Raw genomic sequence first — 14303 nt, forward strand, 5'->3', positions numbered from 1 at the left:
TAAATCTAAATCAATGTACTACCACTGAACAGACAGTGTAAACTTACCAGCTCCACAGATCCATAATGTTTCCTACTGAAATCCCCACGTCTACAGCCTAGGTCTTCCGAGACAGAGCTGGAACAAAAATGCTTCATCAGTATTATACATAGCGATCTGGCCACATACCTTCTGCAAAAATCGACTACCATTTGCAAAAAAGGGCTGCTGTGGGACAGGCTTTGCCCCGGCTCCTCACTGCAGGGGAGCCTCCTTGCAACACACACAGTCCCCAGCAGCCATTGCAGAGCCGGCGTTCGTGGAGCCCTCAGTAACAAGAAAAACACCCGAGTCATCCCTGGAAGTATAGGCAATGATTGAATTAAATATTTAGTCATTTGGAATCGATTGAGATTTCCAAGGCTACTGGTGGTTTATAATTTCATTTCTGTATAACCAAAGGGGATGAGAAGCCCTGCAGTAAACTTGAGGCCAGGGACAAAGCTTGCAATTATCTCTCGTTTAAGAGAGGCTCTTTGTCCCAAATATTCAACATAAAAATAACCAGCATTATCTGATGCTATAGAGCAGAAATGAAACTTTAAATAGGAGGAAGAAACTTCCAAATCCTGGTAGGCCCCACCCCACCCCTTTTCATTTATGACAATATGAAAAAAAAAGAGCAGCATTGACAAAAAATCTAACTTCAAGGATCTTTAGTGTTTATATAACAGTAGCTAACACTTCCTCCAGCCCCACCCTCCCTTAAATCAGATAAGAAAAATTACAGGCATTGTGAAGAGCAATTAAAACAAGGGTAAAACTCTTACTGCATTTACATCTTGAATGCAGAGTTCCACACTCAAAAGACACATATCTTATCGATGAGTTAGTCTATTTAGGACCCCAAGTAGTGCTCCTGAAACCACCGGAGCCCCACAAACGCAAGCAGCTTTAACAAGTTTTGTTCTTGTAGACGTCATGCAAATAACTCTCCCAAATGGTAGAAAACAAAATTGCACAGGACCTACAAATCGCTCCAAAATATTTGGGATCCAACATGCAAAGAAAGGTGCATTTTGTACCTTTTCATCCTTTCTTAAAAGGTAGCTACATTTTCTAAATTACAGCCTTCTTGGCACGCTCAGAGAGAGACTGACTTCACTGTTCAGCATCCACAGACCTGACTCTTTGCCAGGACACTCTTTGATAGGCTCCAAGCAAGACAGCATGAGAGAAATGAGGGTCTATTGGTATTCTGCTTCCACCATTTCACAGAGATGGCTGAATTAATCTTATATGAGAAATTTAACCTTTTGTAGTCCTCACTTCCTTAGCAGAAAATGTGCAACAAATTAATGAATACAGCGTGGAAGTGTGCCCCAGATATTTCCCGGGCTACCGTCCTGCTTCCAGAGACAGGATTTTCTACCCCTCCAAAAAGTCTCTGAAAGAGATTTAAAACTTCCCTCCATGGCCTATTCCAGAATGCATGAAATATGTCCTCTATGCCCATTTTCTTAGCCTGTTCTGAAAACCCTCCTGGAGAATACTGCCAGCGCCCTATGTAACAGTTTCGGGATCCTTCCCCAGCAGCCCTGGGTTACCAACAGAGTGCGCTCCAGGGACAGGAGTGTCTCTGCCCTGGGCCAGAAATGGGACACAGAGTGAATGCCCAATGGCTGGTGGCTGAAAGCTCTGTCTGCCCAGCTCAGCCCACCTCTTCGGTTTTGGGGGGGTACCACCCCACCACCAATAGCAGCAGCAGCTTCTAACACAAATGACCAACATCATGAGAAGAGCAAGGATGCTGGGCTCTGGGCCCCTCCCTGGGCTGCCCTAAGCACCACCAAGGGCATTCTCAGACACAGTGCCAGCTCCCTAACTTTGCCAACAGCCAGAAACTAACACAAAAAAAGATGACAACCCTGCATCATGGGGCAACCACATCCTTAGAAGCTTCAGAGCAGGAAAGCAGTGTCCTATGAAAACAACCCAGAGATACAGAAACAGAACATCTGCTCTCAGTTGCCCTTTTCCCCCTCTAATTGCATTTCATGCAATTCGCCGCGGAGACAGTGCTTGCTAATGGCGAGAGCCAGGCTGAACTATATGGGGTGACTTTCTGTGGCTGCAGGAGGCACTCGAACCGCCATGTTACAAAACCCTCCGGCCTCCCCGACTCGCTCCCCAGGTTCCCGGGCTCCTTGGTACCCAGCACAGGAGATGTGATTAAAGGAGTCACCCAGAGCTCCAAGAGGAACTTTGCTCTCCTGCGGGTCCCAGTGTCTGGCCTACTGCTCGGCACAGAGTGGACATGCAGGAAATGTTTGTTGTACTAATGAAGGCATTTGCGCATCGTTTGGATCTTACTTGCCAACATCCGAGAGCACCCCTGGTGAGCACCATAGCAGGCTGCCTGTTGACAGTCTCCCTCCTCAGCCAGTGGTCATTAGTCCATCAGACAGTCCTGGCCCAAGAAGCAGACACTGCTCTGTGCCCGCCAAAACCTATTCTTCTTTCCTCTTGGGCTTGTCACTAGACCACATCTCCTAGCCCCTCTTGCAGTGTGACCACATGACTGAGCTCTGGCCAAGAGAATATGGGCCGGAGCGCCAACACCACGTCCAGGCACGTCCTGTGGGAGGCGCGCCTACTTTCCTTCCCCTTGGCCAGCAGGGTGGAGAGGACTCTGAGGACTGACAGGAGGGCAGAGCCACAAGACGGAAAAAACCTGGTCTCTGAAAGAGGCCAAGGCCACACCTCCAAGAACATCTGTATTAGAATATGCCAGGAGCAAGAAATCAACACTGAGCTGTGTCCATCCCATAGCATTTCAGTTTACCTGTTAAAGCTGCCGTGTCCCCCAAACTAATACGGAAGTGGATATCCTGCATTGGGGGTGCTACCATAGCAACAGCCTAAAATACATGGCACCTGCTTGGAAGGCAGGCAGCTGCCAGTGAGGAAACTGATCTTGGCGGCCAGGAAGATGGAGAGCTAGGGAACACAGTGGCAGAATACATGATAAAACGCATCCCTACAGTTACATAGAAGGGCGCCCTGTGCCTTCTGAGCTCTAGGGAAAGTGGCTGGATACAGCAGTGATGCTGTGCCTGGCTCCTCCTGGCTGACCTTAGCAAAGTTTTTTTAATAAAGAAGAGACGAGCCCAGGCAAGAACAGGACGGGTTTCACACAGAGGAAGGGAACAGAGAGAGTCTAGAGACCAAGGGCCTCACAGGCTTGAGAAATCACTGTTTCTGGACTCCAAACAGGAAGAGTTCTGTTGTGAGCAGAAATGATGGGTACCTCCTTCCAGACCCAGCCCATACAAAGTTCCCACGAATAATCCTTGCTCTCTTTCCTCACCCACTGGCTGACTGGAGAGGGCTGTGAGGACCAACAGGGGTGAAGCCCCAACAAGAAGAAGGCTTGGTCCCTCCCTATGTGACCACAGAGAAGATCCCCAGTGACATGAGTGAAAAATGACTTTTATTATGTCACTAAGATTCAGTTTATGACCACAGGTGATTTTATCTTAATGGATACAGCTCTCTGTCATTAGCAGACAGGAGAAGAAGAACTCCCACAGAAAGGGGCGGTCAGAGGGCTGGCGGGCTGGGATGACTCTCAGGGCTCAGCAAACTGCGGGCCCCCCAACCGCCCGCTCTTGCAAACGAAGTTTTATTGGAACACAGCCATGCCCTTTGGTTACAGGGAGTCTGTGAGGGCGTTTGCATCACATCGGGGCCGTGCTGAGCAGGGGCAACAGACACTGAATGGCCCACAAAGTCTAAGCTCTTTACTATCTGGCCCTTTACAGGAAAAAGTTTGCCTGACTACTGCTGTATAGCCTCGCAAATCCCTGTGGCTGGTTTCAGGCCTCCCCATAAACTATGATTAATAAGCCAATGGAAATACTTGAGTCCATCAGAAAACCTGGGGAAGCTTTCTAAAAATGCAGATTCCCTGGCCCTTTTCCCAGAGGTGGTGATTCAGCACCGCTGTGACTTTAAAAAGCAGCCGGGGAAATTCTGATGCAGGTGGTCCACAGACAGCATTTTGAAAAACTGCTCTTCCAGATGATTCTGGAATCCCTGGGAAACCCGTCAGCCATTCTGCAGCACTTCCATCAGGAGGGACAAGGCCGTGTTTGTTTTAATGGGAGGACGTGTGATATGGTCCTTCCGGGTATGTGATTCAGTCACAGACATATAAGTTCTTAAGCTCTCTGGGCAATAGTCCCCTCTTGTATAAGATGTGGCTGAGAGTATGGCCTACTTAACAGGGTTAGAAAGGATAAATTAGAACAAATAAAAGTTCATTTTAAACACAAGTTCTGTCCCATAAAAACTACCCAATGTGTTAGCTATTGTACTATTGCCCTTATTAGTGGTATGAATTCTCAAGTTGTTAGAGCATGCACAGAGCTGAGGACCTTCATGTTTACGTCTCTAAGCCAGGCCTGGGATGAGAGCAAAGATTTCCAGCCCCACAAAGAGGCTAGAAAAGTTACCGGTACACAAATCAGGTTCCCAGAAAACAGGACAACCCCCTCCAAAGGGTCAAACTAAATAAGGAAAGAAAGGAAGCTGACACTCAGTGATATGGGTCCGTTACTCGACTGACCTAGAGATTAGTGACTCCCCCTGAAGATCGGCCAGACCCCACTAATCCAGGCCCCTGTCATTTCCAGCCCCGCTGGAACAGTTAAAGCCGACAGCAAGTGCAGGGACTCTTCCTGGGTCCGCAGAGAGAGAGTGTGAAAAGCAACAGGCGGATTTTCAGAAGCCTACTGACAGGAGAGTTCAATGTCAGGAGCTCCAGGACGAGGCCTCAGCCCTCTTGATCAGCAGATAGAAAGAAACAGATGGAAGAGACACCCCTATTTGAGGAACAGGGAGGCTGAACAATGAGCCAGACTACAGATCTAGGCCTGGACGGAGGAGGCTGAGCCTCCCAACACCAGGAGCCAGAACAGCTTATTGCACAGAAGGGACCAGTTGTCTCTCCTGAAGGTAAGTGACACCAAAAAAGCAGAGATGCGATCATACAGTCATTTCTAATGATGAAATGGAAGAATTCTGTCCTCTTCTGAAGACAGTTCAGATACAAGGAAGGAAGAATTCAGCAGGCAGATCTGTAGAGTGTAAGGAGCCCTGGGAGTCAGAGCCCTTTGGTTCTTGCTTCAGATAGCTCCCTGGCCCTATCCTGGTTCTGGGGTTGTAGTATCATGTGTTCCTTGGCCCAGGATCTTAGCTTTGCATACTCTTAGCAAGTTCCCCCAGCCATGAGGTGGTCAGACAGGGCTGGATTTGGAGCTCAGCTCTACGGCACACAGCTCTGTGACCTCAGGCAAGTTACTCATCCTCTCTGAGTCTCCTTCCTCATCTGTAACATAGGCTGAAAATCATATCCGTCTCCATGGGAGGATTAAAAGATACCATAAAGTGCTTAGCACAACACCTGACACATAGTAGCCACTAAATAAGTGTTGGCTATTCCAACTGCCAGGGACCTTATCTGTTGTGGTCATCACTATACCTCATGTGTCTTACAGAGTACCTAGTTCATAGCCAGGTGCTCAGTGAATACTGGTTGAATAAATGAATCACGAGTAAGTGATAAGGTCTGCTCACCTTTGTTCTGCTTACACTCAGGTGGGCTCCTGCCTCCTTCTCATTCCCCTTCCTCACCCCTCAGTTACCATTAGATATTCTGACAACCTCTAGGTGCATCTGATGTTACTTTCACCATCACTAAGACACCTTACTCAACTGAATCCTCTTTTCTCCAACATTCTGGAATGCATCCCTCCTGCAGTATTTATGTATCCACTAAGTTTCCAACAAAGACACATGTCCCTGGAATTCACCTGGTTCTCTACTATAATTCAAGCCTTCCCAGATAATTCCCTGCAAAGTTCCTCTCAATAATGATCTCTACCAGTGCCTCTGAAATTCTGTCTCTAGCTAAAAAACACCCTACCAAATGCTGGCGAGGATCGGAGCAGCCAGACCCCTCACACATCTTGGTGGGAATGGAAAATGGTAAGCTAAGCCTCTTCGGAGAACAGTTTGGCAGTGCCTTATAAAATTAAACATGCAGTTACCCTTATGACCCAATAATTACACTCTTGGGCATTTATCCCAGAGAAATGAAAATGGATAGTCACAAAAATCTGTACACAAATGTTTTGTAGCAGCTTTCTTCAGAATAGCCCCAGGTTGGAAAAATCCTAGAAGTCCTTGAAAGGGCAAATGGTTAGGGGGCGCCTGAGTGGCTCAGTTGGTTAAGCATCCAACTCTTGATTTTGGCTCAGGTCATGATCTCAGGGTTGTGTGGGATCGATCCCTGCATCGGGCTCTGTGCTCAGCAGGGAATCTGCTTCTCTCCCTTTCCCTCTCCCTCTGCCCCTAGCCTGGTTCACACTCTCTCTAAAATAAATAAATAAATCTTAAAAAAAAAAAAAGTGGGGCAAATGGTTAAACAAACCATGGTATATCCAGCCCATGGAGTATTGCTCAGTAATTAAAAGAGCAAACTGCTGATAAATGTAACATATATTTCCAGGGAATTATGGTGCGTGAATCAAAGCCAATCCTAAAAGGTTACAGACTGTGTGATTCCATTTATCTAACATGTGACAGGACTGTGTGTAAAACAGGAACCTAGGACCAGTGTGCTATATCGGCGACAACCTTCTGGCTGCGAAACCATACACCAGTGATGCAAGATGCTTCCGTGGGGGAAACTGGGCAGAGGGCACCTGGCATCTCTCTGTGTTATTTCCTTTTTTAAAGTAAGCTCTCAGGGTGGGGATCAAACTCACGACCCCAAGATCAAAAGTCGCACATTCTTCCTACTGAGCCAGCCAGGCGCCCCCCCCTCTCTGTTTTCTTACAACTTCATATGAATTTATGATTCTCTCAAAATAAAAAAAGTTTCATAAAAAAAAACTGTATCTGAGTCAAAATTCTTTGACTCATTCAATAAACAGTTCCTGAGCACGTATGAGGTACCAGGTACTGGGCTCAGGTGCTACACCTGAGATGTGTGGTCCCTGGATCTTGGGGTGCTTATGGTTCAGCGGGAAAATGTCAAGGACACAGGATTTCATGGGAACAGAAATATTGTGCAAGCAAGGCACACCTGTGTGGAGCAAATATGGTAAATTGTAAAACAGCCTCTTTTTATCCCCTCATGAGTAGCATATGCAGTCTTCAGGTGTGGGTGCCCAGAGCAGAAGCCTGGGGGAGGGGGGCCTGTCGTGCTTTTCTCAGCTCAAGACCCACCATCCAGAAAGCTGGGAACCACTACCTACAAGAAGATTCCTGCAAATGTAAGGTCTGTGCATCTGCTCTCTCCCTTCCCCACTCTTCAGTGACCTGAGCTTCCCTTTTCCTCTAAGAAAAAGGGACTGAAGAGCTTTCCAGCTCCAAGCATAATTTGCCCACAGGAGACCTATATAGGCATGACCACAAAGTGTTAAGCAGAAACTGGTTTAAGGAAAAAAAAAATGAACAGATAACATATGTTGCTGCATACCTCCCTTGATCACCTGCAGATTTTGCTTCTTTGGGGAAATCCCTCCAAGGTCTCTCTCCCCAGGTCCTCAACGTTTTTCCACTGAGATGCACAAGATCTGCCTTCAGCTGCACCCAGACCCTGAAGGGAGGCATGCTATCCAGAGTGGGTTAGTACCCTGTGTGCCCAGAATCCTAGAGAACACCCAGGTTATTCTGACCCTTGCGATTCAGAATAGTGTGGTCCTTGGACCTGAGCCGGTGAGAAATGCAGACTCTCAGGCCCCACCTCAGACCTAATGAAACAGAATGGCATGATCCCCTGAGGCTTCATACACACAATGAACTTGGAGAAGCACTGATTCTAGATCTTGGTTCTCAAACCTAGCTATATATCAGAATCATCTGGATTTTTTTCTCTAGTCTGTTTTATTATGAAATATTTCAAGACATAGAAAAAAAATAACATAATGAACATTTTAGACAGACTTGAAACCCCTGAGTACCTCTTTGGTCCCACTGTCATCTCTCCCTGCCCTGAAATAATCACTAAATAATTAGGTTTATACTTCCTGCTCATATTTTTATATTTGCACTGGGTGCTTATTCATAAACAATATACAGTATTATTTAGCATGTTTTAAAATTTTACACAAATACCATTACTATGCATGTCTTCCTGCAACTAGCTTCTCTGGTTGAACAATTTGTTGTTGAGATTTGTACATGTTGATACCTGTAGCTCTGAATCATTCCCATACGCTGCTGTAGAGTAGCCTTCTGGATTACTGTACCGTTGTTCTTCCATTCTCCTACTGTTGGACATTTCAGTTGTTTCCAGTTTTTAAACAGCGCTGTAAAATCAACATCCTTTTACATCTCTCCTTCAGTACGATGGCAATCATGTCCCTAGATGACATACCCAGGAGTAGAACTGCTGGGTCATATGTGCATCTTTATTTTTTCTACATATTGCAAATTTGTTTTCCAAAGTGAATGTAGCAATTTACTCTCCCAACTGCAGCATGGGAGTCGTGGGTGCTCCGTATCCTCGTTAACACTTGGTGTTGTCAGAAATTGGTTTTGGCCAGTCTGAAGGATATGAAATAGTGTCTCACTGAGGTGTGGTTTCAATCTGCACTCCCCTGATAACACTCTTCTTTTGCTCATTGGCCAGATGGGCTACCTTTTCTAGGATTTGCCTATTCCTGCTTCTTCACCCACTCCCTTTCTGTAGGTTGTTGGTCTTTTCCTAATTGATTTGTAAGAATTATCGGTCTGTTCTGAATACCAACCCTTTTTGGTTAACAAATCACAGATGTCATCTTCAAAACAGTGGTTTTTCTTTTAAAAATCTGCTCCTGGTATCTTTTATCATGAAGAAATTTAAAAATTCTAATGTAAACATTTTCAATCTTTTCCTTTCTGGTCTTTGTTTTTCTGACTTAAGAAATCCTTCACCAACATAACATCATAAAGACAGTCTCCTGTTGTCCTCTGCAAAAGTTTTAGTTTGCTTAAAAAAATTTCATCTAAATATATACATGCCCAGTCCCTACCCCAAACCTCCTCGATCAGAATCTTCAGGAGTGGGATCTAAGCACCTGTATTTTTAACCAAAATAAATCCCAAAGGCGACCTGAGAAATGCTGGCAGACCCACTTCCTACCCACTGGATGCCCAGGGAAGGCATCTCCTCTACAGGACCCCATAGAACCAGTCACCTCTGCCTCTTTCACTGGCTCATTCTTTCTCTTTTTGTTCCCAAATGTGAAGTGCTCCCTGAAGTCCGTCTTTTGAAGGACTTGTGCACTTTTATGGCATCAGTATTACTGACAAGTCCCAAATTTACACCTCTGGGCTTGACATATGCTCAGTTACCTTTCCTACTTCTCCCAGAAGTGCCAGGAGGTCAGTGTGGTTTTTCCAAAACTGATCCAACAATGTGGTTGCTCACTTCTGCCAGCACTCAATTATTTTCACAGTCTCCAAGCTATGGAATTAATCACTGTTGACTTCTCCCTCCCGAGCTCTACGGTCAGTCCTCAGCCACCGTGGGTGATCATCACCCATCTTCAGCCAGCCCATTCTCTCCGTCTGACAGGTCCTTGCGGTCTGAATCCCAGACCCAGAAGATTCTGAATGCCAACAACGTCCTCATCAGTCTTCCTGTCTCATCATACAATCTTAGGGTAGAAGAGACTTCCAGAGACTTCCAGCTCCACAGACTTAGGGACCATCTGGGGTCCAACCTGTTATCTGTGATTGCGTATTCTCTGTCAGATACTTGAAAAAGAGCTACCCAGTCTGTACTTACACACCATTAGTGATCACAAACACAGTATGCCCCAAGGCCCTCCATTCTGGCTATTAAACCATCTTCTCCCAGAATGAATTAAAGTCCACCACACCTGGATTTCCACCAGCTGGTCCTACACCTTCGCCCTTTCATTCTTCTTCAATTTCTTTACATACCACCCCCCACCCCCACCACTGTGGGGTCAGGCCTGCTCCCTCTGAGCATTTCAGCCACTCTGCCTTTCTTCCTTTTCCTTCAGCTCATGAGCAGCTTCTGGGCTATTCATCTTAGGACCTGGAATGCACTCTCCAAACGCCTTCTTCCTGACCCACCCTCTGCCCCCAGATTAGAAACTCCAAAGAAGGAGTTGGATTAACACCTGCCTCTCCCACTAGAGTATAAACTTCACACTGGCAGGATCTCCCTTGGTTTTGCTCAATGCAAAATCCTTAGCACCTAACATAATACCTGGCACAGAGTCAGCTAGCTCTTAGTGGGCTGGTGTAAGAATGAATGAGTGAATGAATGAATGAATGAATGAATGAAAACAAGCCAGCTCACTCTTTGGGGCCATATAGAACAAGTTAAGATCACTTCTATAGGAAAGCCCTTCAAAGATCTGAGGAGAACCGTCATGTCCCCAAGGGCTTTTCTTCTTCTTCTTTTTTTTTTTTTTTTTAAAGATTTTATTTATTTATTCATGAAAGACAGAGAGAGAGAGAGGGAGGGAGAGAGAGGCAGAGGGAGAAGCAGGGAGCCCGAGGCGGGACTCGATCCCAGGACCCTGGGATCATGACCTGAGCCGAAGGCAGATGCTTAACCATCTGAGCCACCCAGGCGCCCCAGGGCTTTTCTTCTTTACAAGGGGCCAGGAGTAACAGGAGGGTAGTAGGGTGAGCTAGACTGGGTAGGGTGAACACAGAGGCTGCTTCATAACTTTCTCTAGGATCAGGCCTGAGAGCACCCCCATGTGCTCTCAATTTCACTATCAGTTGCTGCTGGAAGTGAGCTCCATTAGATCGCATATTCATGACATTTGTTTTGAGTCAGACATAAGAATATTGTAAATGTTGCCTCAGGTTAATATCAGAAAAATACATTTCAGAGATTAAGAAGATGCCAGTAATATGAGCAAACAAAGCAAATGCTATGGGAGCCATCACAATGGAAGAATTGTGACCTCATTCACTAGCCATCAGTTCAGAAAGTTCACATTTCCTATGCTTGGTAGTTGGTGTCTTTCAATAAGCAGGTGATACAATTAAGTGCAAGTGACTGGTGCTGTAACATTAAAAAGTGGATCAGGTCTTTGCAGTTTATTGCATGTAAATTATAGCACAAAAACATTCTTTAAAAATGTCATACAGAGAAAACATAGAACCCTGACCTTAAACTTAAATAAATATCTATATGTACAGAGAAATTATATGTGCATAAGTGTTGCCTATATTTACTTAGCCCTGTCTAGCCCACCATTAATTCACTGCTTGATCACTCTTTCATGAGTCCTCAGTTCTACAGCTGTAAAATGGGGCTTGAATAATGAATTAATTCAACAAATACTGATAACTATGGTACCTTCCTCATAGGGCTGTTGGGTTTAATGAGAAAATACATATGAAGAAGCACTTAGCATGATTTCTAATTTGAGCACAGTAACTATCTGAATAAACAGAAGTTGTGCTCCATGCCTCTCATTAGAAAGATGTGTGTGTAGGCTTGAAGAACAACCCAAAGGAAAAAAAAAAAAGTCTCTTTGTGACAAGCTAGAATTTGTTGAAATCTAAAATTTTCACACTTTAGGAACATAGCTGTTGGGGAGGAAAAATTTTTCCTCTACTCTCTTAGGTTCTGAAACTGAAGCCTGCGAATTAACCAAACAAAAAGCTAGATCAACAGATGTCAAGGCATACAAGTTTAATTTTTAATTTTACATGCACAAGGGCTCCACAGAGGAGCAAACCCCAAAAAAGCAGCTAGACTCAGGGGTTTATATACCCTTTTAACAAAGGGCAATAAACTGGGGAGAAGGGACTAAACAAAAGAAGGATGTGAGGCTCTTCTAGGAGTGGTAAATCGTGGTAAGATAAATACATGGGCAAAACTAATGGCAGATACAAGTTATTTAGTAAGGCTTATTTTTGCCGACCCATCTTGATGCTTCGTGTGATCTGAAAACCAGGAGGAGTATGGTCTCACTCCGCCAGGACCTCCTGGCCCTTTCCCGGGAACTGAAGCTGCCTGTGCCCTACTCACCACGGGAGCTCAACAGCCCCTGGAGAATAACAGCTAAAAGCAATCAGGTTTCCTAAGGAGGTTATGCCATTGCTAAGAATTGTATTCCCTCCTTCTCTGTCTCTGGCAGTAAGGGTTGTTCTCTTCCTCTAGGTTTGAGAGAAGCGAGGGGGCACCTTCACAAAAGGAAATTTATGCCCTGCTTTTAAGGCAAAGAGTTCTTCCTGTGTGTTTTTTCCCCATTGCCTTCAGCTCAAACTAATCTTTATGCCAAAGTAGCATATTTTGGGGTGGCATATTTTGATTTCCTTCATAGCCCATATCCATATGTGAAAAATTCTTAGTCTCAAGCATAGAAATAAATGTTCTGGAACTGACTGAATTTTACCTTGAGGGGACCTTAGAAGAGGGGAGGGGGGAGGCCCAGGCTACATTTTAAATGACCTCTGTATTCTCCTTCTAATTTTCTGGACCAATTTAGATCCACTCCACGCTTATCTATGCACAGTTTTCCTGCAGGCACATTCAGACTATGTAGCGGAAGAAAAGCAGCTTACTTTGTGCTTTTAAGGCCAAACTATATTTCTGAAGGGCTTTCTAAAATGTTCACTTCACTAAGCTACTCTGATTCTGAGATAGTCTAAGAAAATGAAACTATGAAGCCAAGGGTGAGAAAGAGCTTTAAAGAAAGCAAAGAAATAGATAAACCAAACTTACAGAAATGTAGGAGGCAAAGTATTTTAATAAGAACATTTATCACTATAGAAGATGACAAGAAAACAAGTCTGCTTCCAAGGCCAAAATAGGACTTATAAAAATGAGTGTTAGCTAGGTGAATTTAGGGCAGGGCAGCCTAAACCATTTCCTTCTGCTCCGTAAAAGCAATGATTTAAAAGAATAATACTATCTATTCACTATTTATAGTGTGTCCTTATAGTGTTCTGGTACTTTGAGATGAGGTGAGCACCAAAAATGGGTTGCTGGCCCTTGAGGACTACAAAATTTGAAAGAATAAAAAACTCAAATAGTCAGAGGAATACAATTCTTAGCAATGGCATAACCTCCTTAGGAAACCTGATTGCTTTTAGCTGTTATTCTCCAGGGGCTGTTGAGCTCCCGTGGTGAGTAGGGCACAGGCAGCTTCAGTTCCCGGGAAAGGGCCAGGAGGTCCTGGCGGAGTGAGACCATACTCCTCCTGGTTCTCAGATCACACGAAGCAGCAATGCAATTTTTAACTCCGAGCCTAGCTTAATCGGTGAGGATCCTCTCCTTTTGATTCAAGCCACCTCCCTCCCTGGGGACCTCACTGCTCCTGTGCCTTCAAATATCACCTCTAAGCTAACAACTCCCCAGACCAAAGGTCCAATTTGGATCTTTCTCTCCAACTGCAAACTCGGACTTCTAAGGGTGGGCCCTAGTTCCACGGACACCCGTGCAGCCCTGGACCACACTCACACCGACTCCTGTGTGCGGCTCAGCAAACTGCCACCTTTTCCCCAATTAGCCACTCCAGGTACAAGGTTCAGGGCAATCACCCATGCCTCCGCTCACAGCCAGCATCGGGTGGGATGCCGGGTGCTATTCCTGCTGCCTGCACAGCATTGCTTTTGAAAGTTGTATGTTTGTATCTGTGTATTTGTATTTTATTCTCTGAAGAGAGAACACCCTTACTTGGTTCAAAACCCACAGACCCTAGAAGGTTGTACAGGGAAAGCCTCCTTTTGTCTTGCCCCCCTCAGTTCCCCATTTCCTCTTGTATTCCTCCCAGAGACGTTTAGCCATTGACAAAGAAAAACGCAAGTTCCCTTTTCCTTTTTTCCCACACAAATGGTAGCATGCTATACACAATTCTACTCCTTGTTTTTGTTCTTTTTTTCATTCAGTGTATCTTGGAGATCTTTCCAAATCAGTACCCCAAAAGCTCCTGTATTCTCTCTTATGGTCACAAAGTACTCCACTGAGTGGATGCATCATATTTTATTTAACCGACTCCCTAGGTAATGGTTTTCAATCTTTTGCTATTGTTAATACTGCTGCAATGCCTAGGCTTGTCTACCATTTCGCACCTGTGGACGTGTGTAGAATTCCACAATGTCATTCATTCCCTCGCTACTCCTCTCTTCTCCATTTCCATGTTCTCTGTGTTAGCTCAGACCCTCATCACTGCAGAAAGAAGCCTCCTAGCTGGCACCTCTGCTCTATCACCCTTCACTTAACACCCAACAAATATTTAGTGACCACTTTCTACATGCCAGGTGCTCTG

The 14303-nt window shown here is 45.1% G+C and overlaps 1 protein-coding gene across 5 annotated transcripts in view; it reads right to left on the bottom strand.

Annotated features, from left to right (window-relative positions):
- GARNL3 (GTPase activating Rap/RanGAP domain like 3) overlaps positions 1-14303 on the bottom strand; it is a 141852-nt gene that overhangs the window by 105361 nt on the left and 22188 nt on the right. For 3 of the 5 annotated variants that reach the window (XM_027614301.2, XM_035723671.1, XM_027614300.2), the window contains exon 3: positions 48-117. In XM_027614301.2, coding sequence (XP_027470102.1) covers positions 48-117 — 70 coding nt within the window. Of the gene's footprint in view, positions 1-47; positions 118-809; positions 830-1064; positions 1117-14303 lie in introns of those variants that run through there. The other 2 variants (XM_027614302.2, XM_027614303.2) reach the window with 2 other exon arrangements.

This window comes from Zalophus californianus, chromosome 13 (assembly GCF_009762305.2).
Source record: "Zalophus californianus isolate mZalCal1 chromosome 13, mZalCal1.pri.v2, whole genome shotgun sequence".
Lineage (NCBI taxonomy): Eukaryota > Metazoa > Chordata > Mammalia > Carnivora > Otariidae > Zalophus > Zalophus californianus.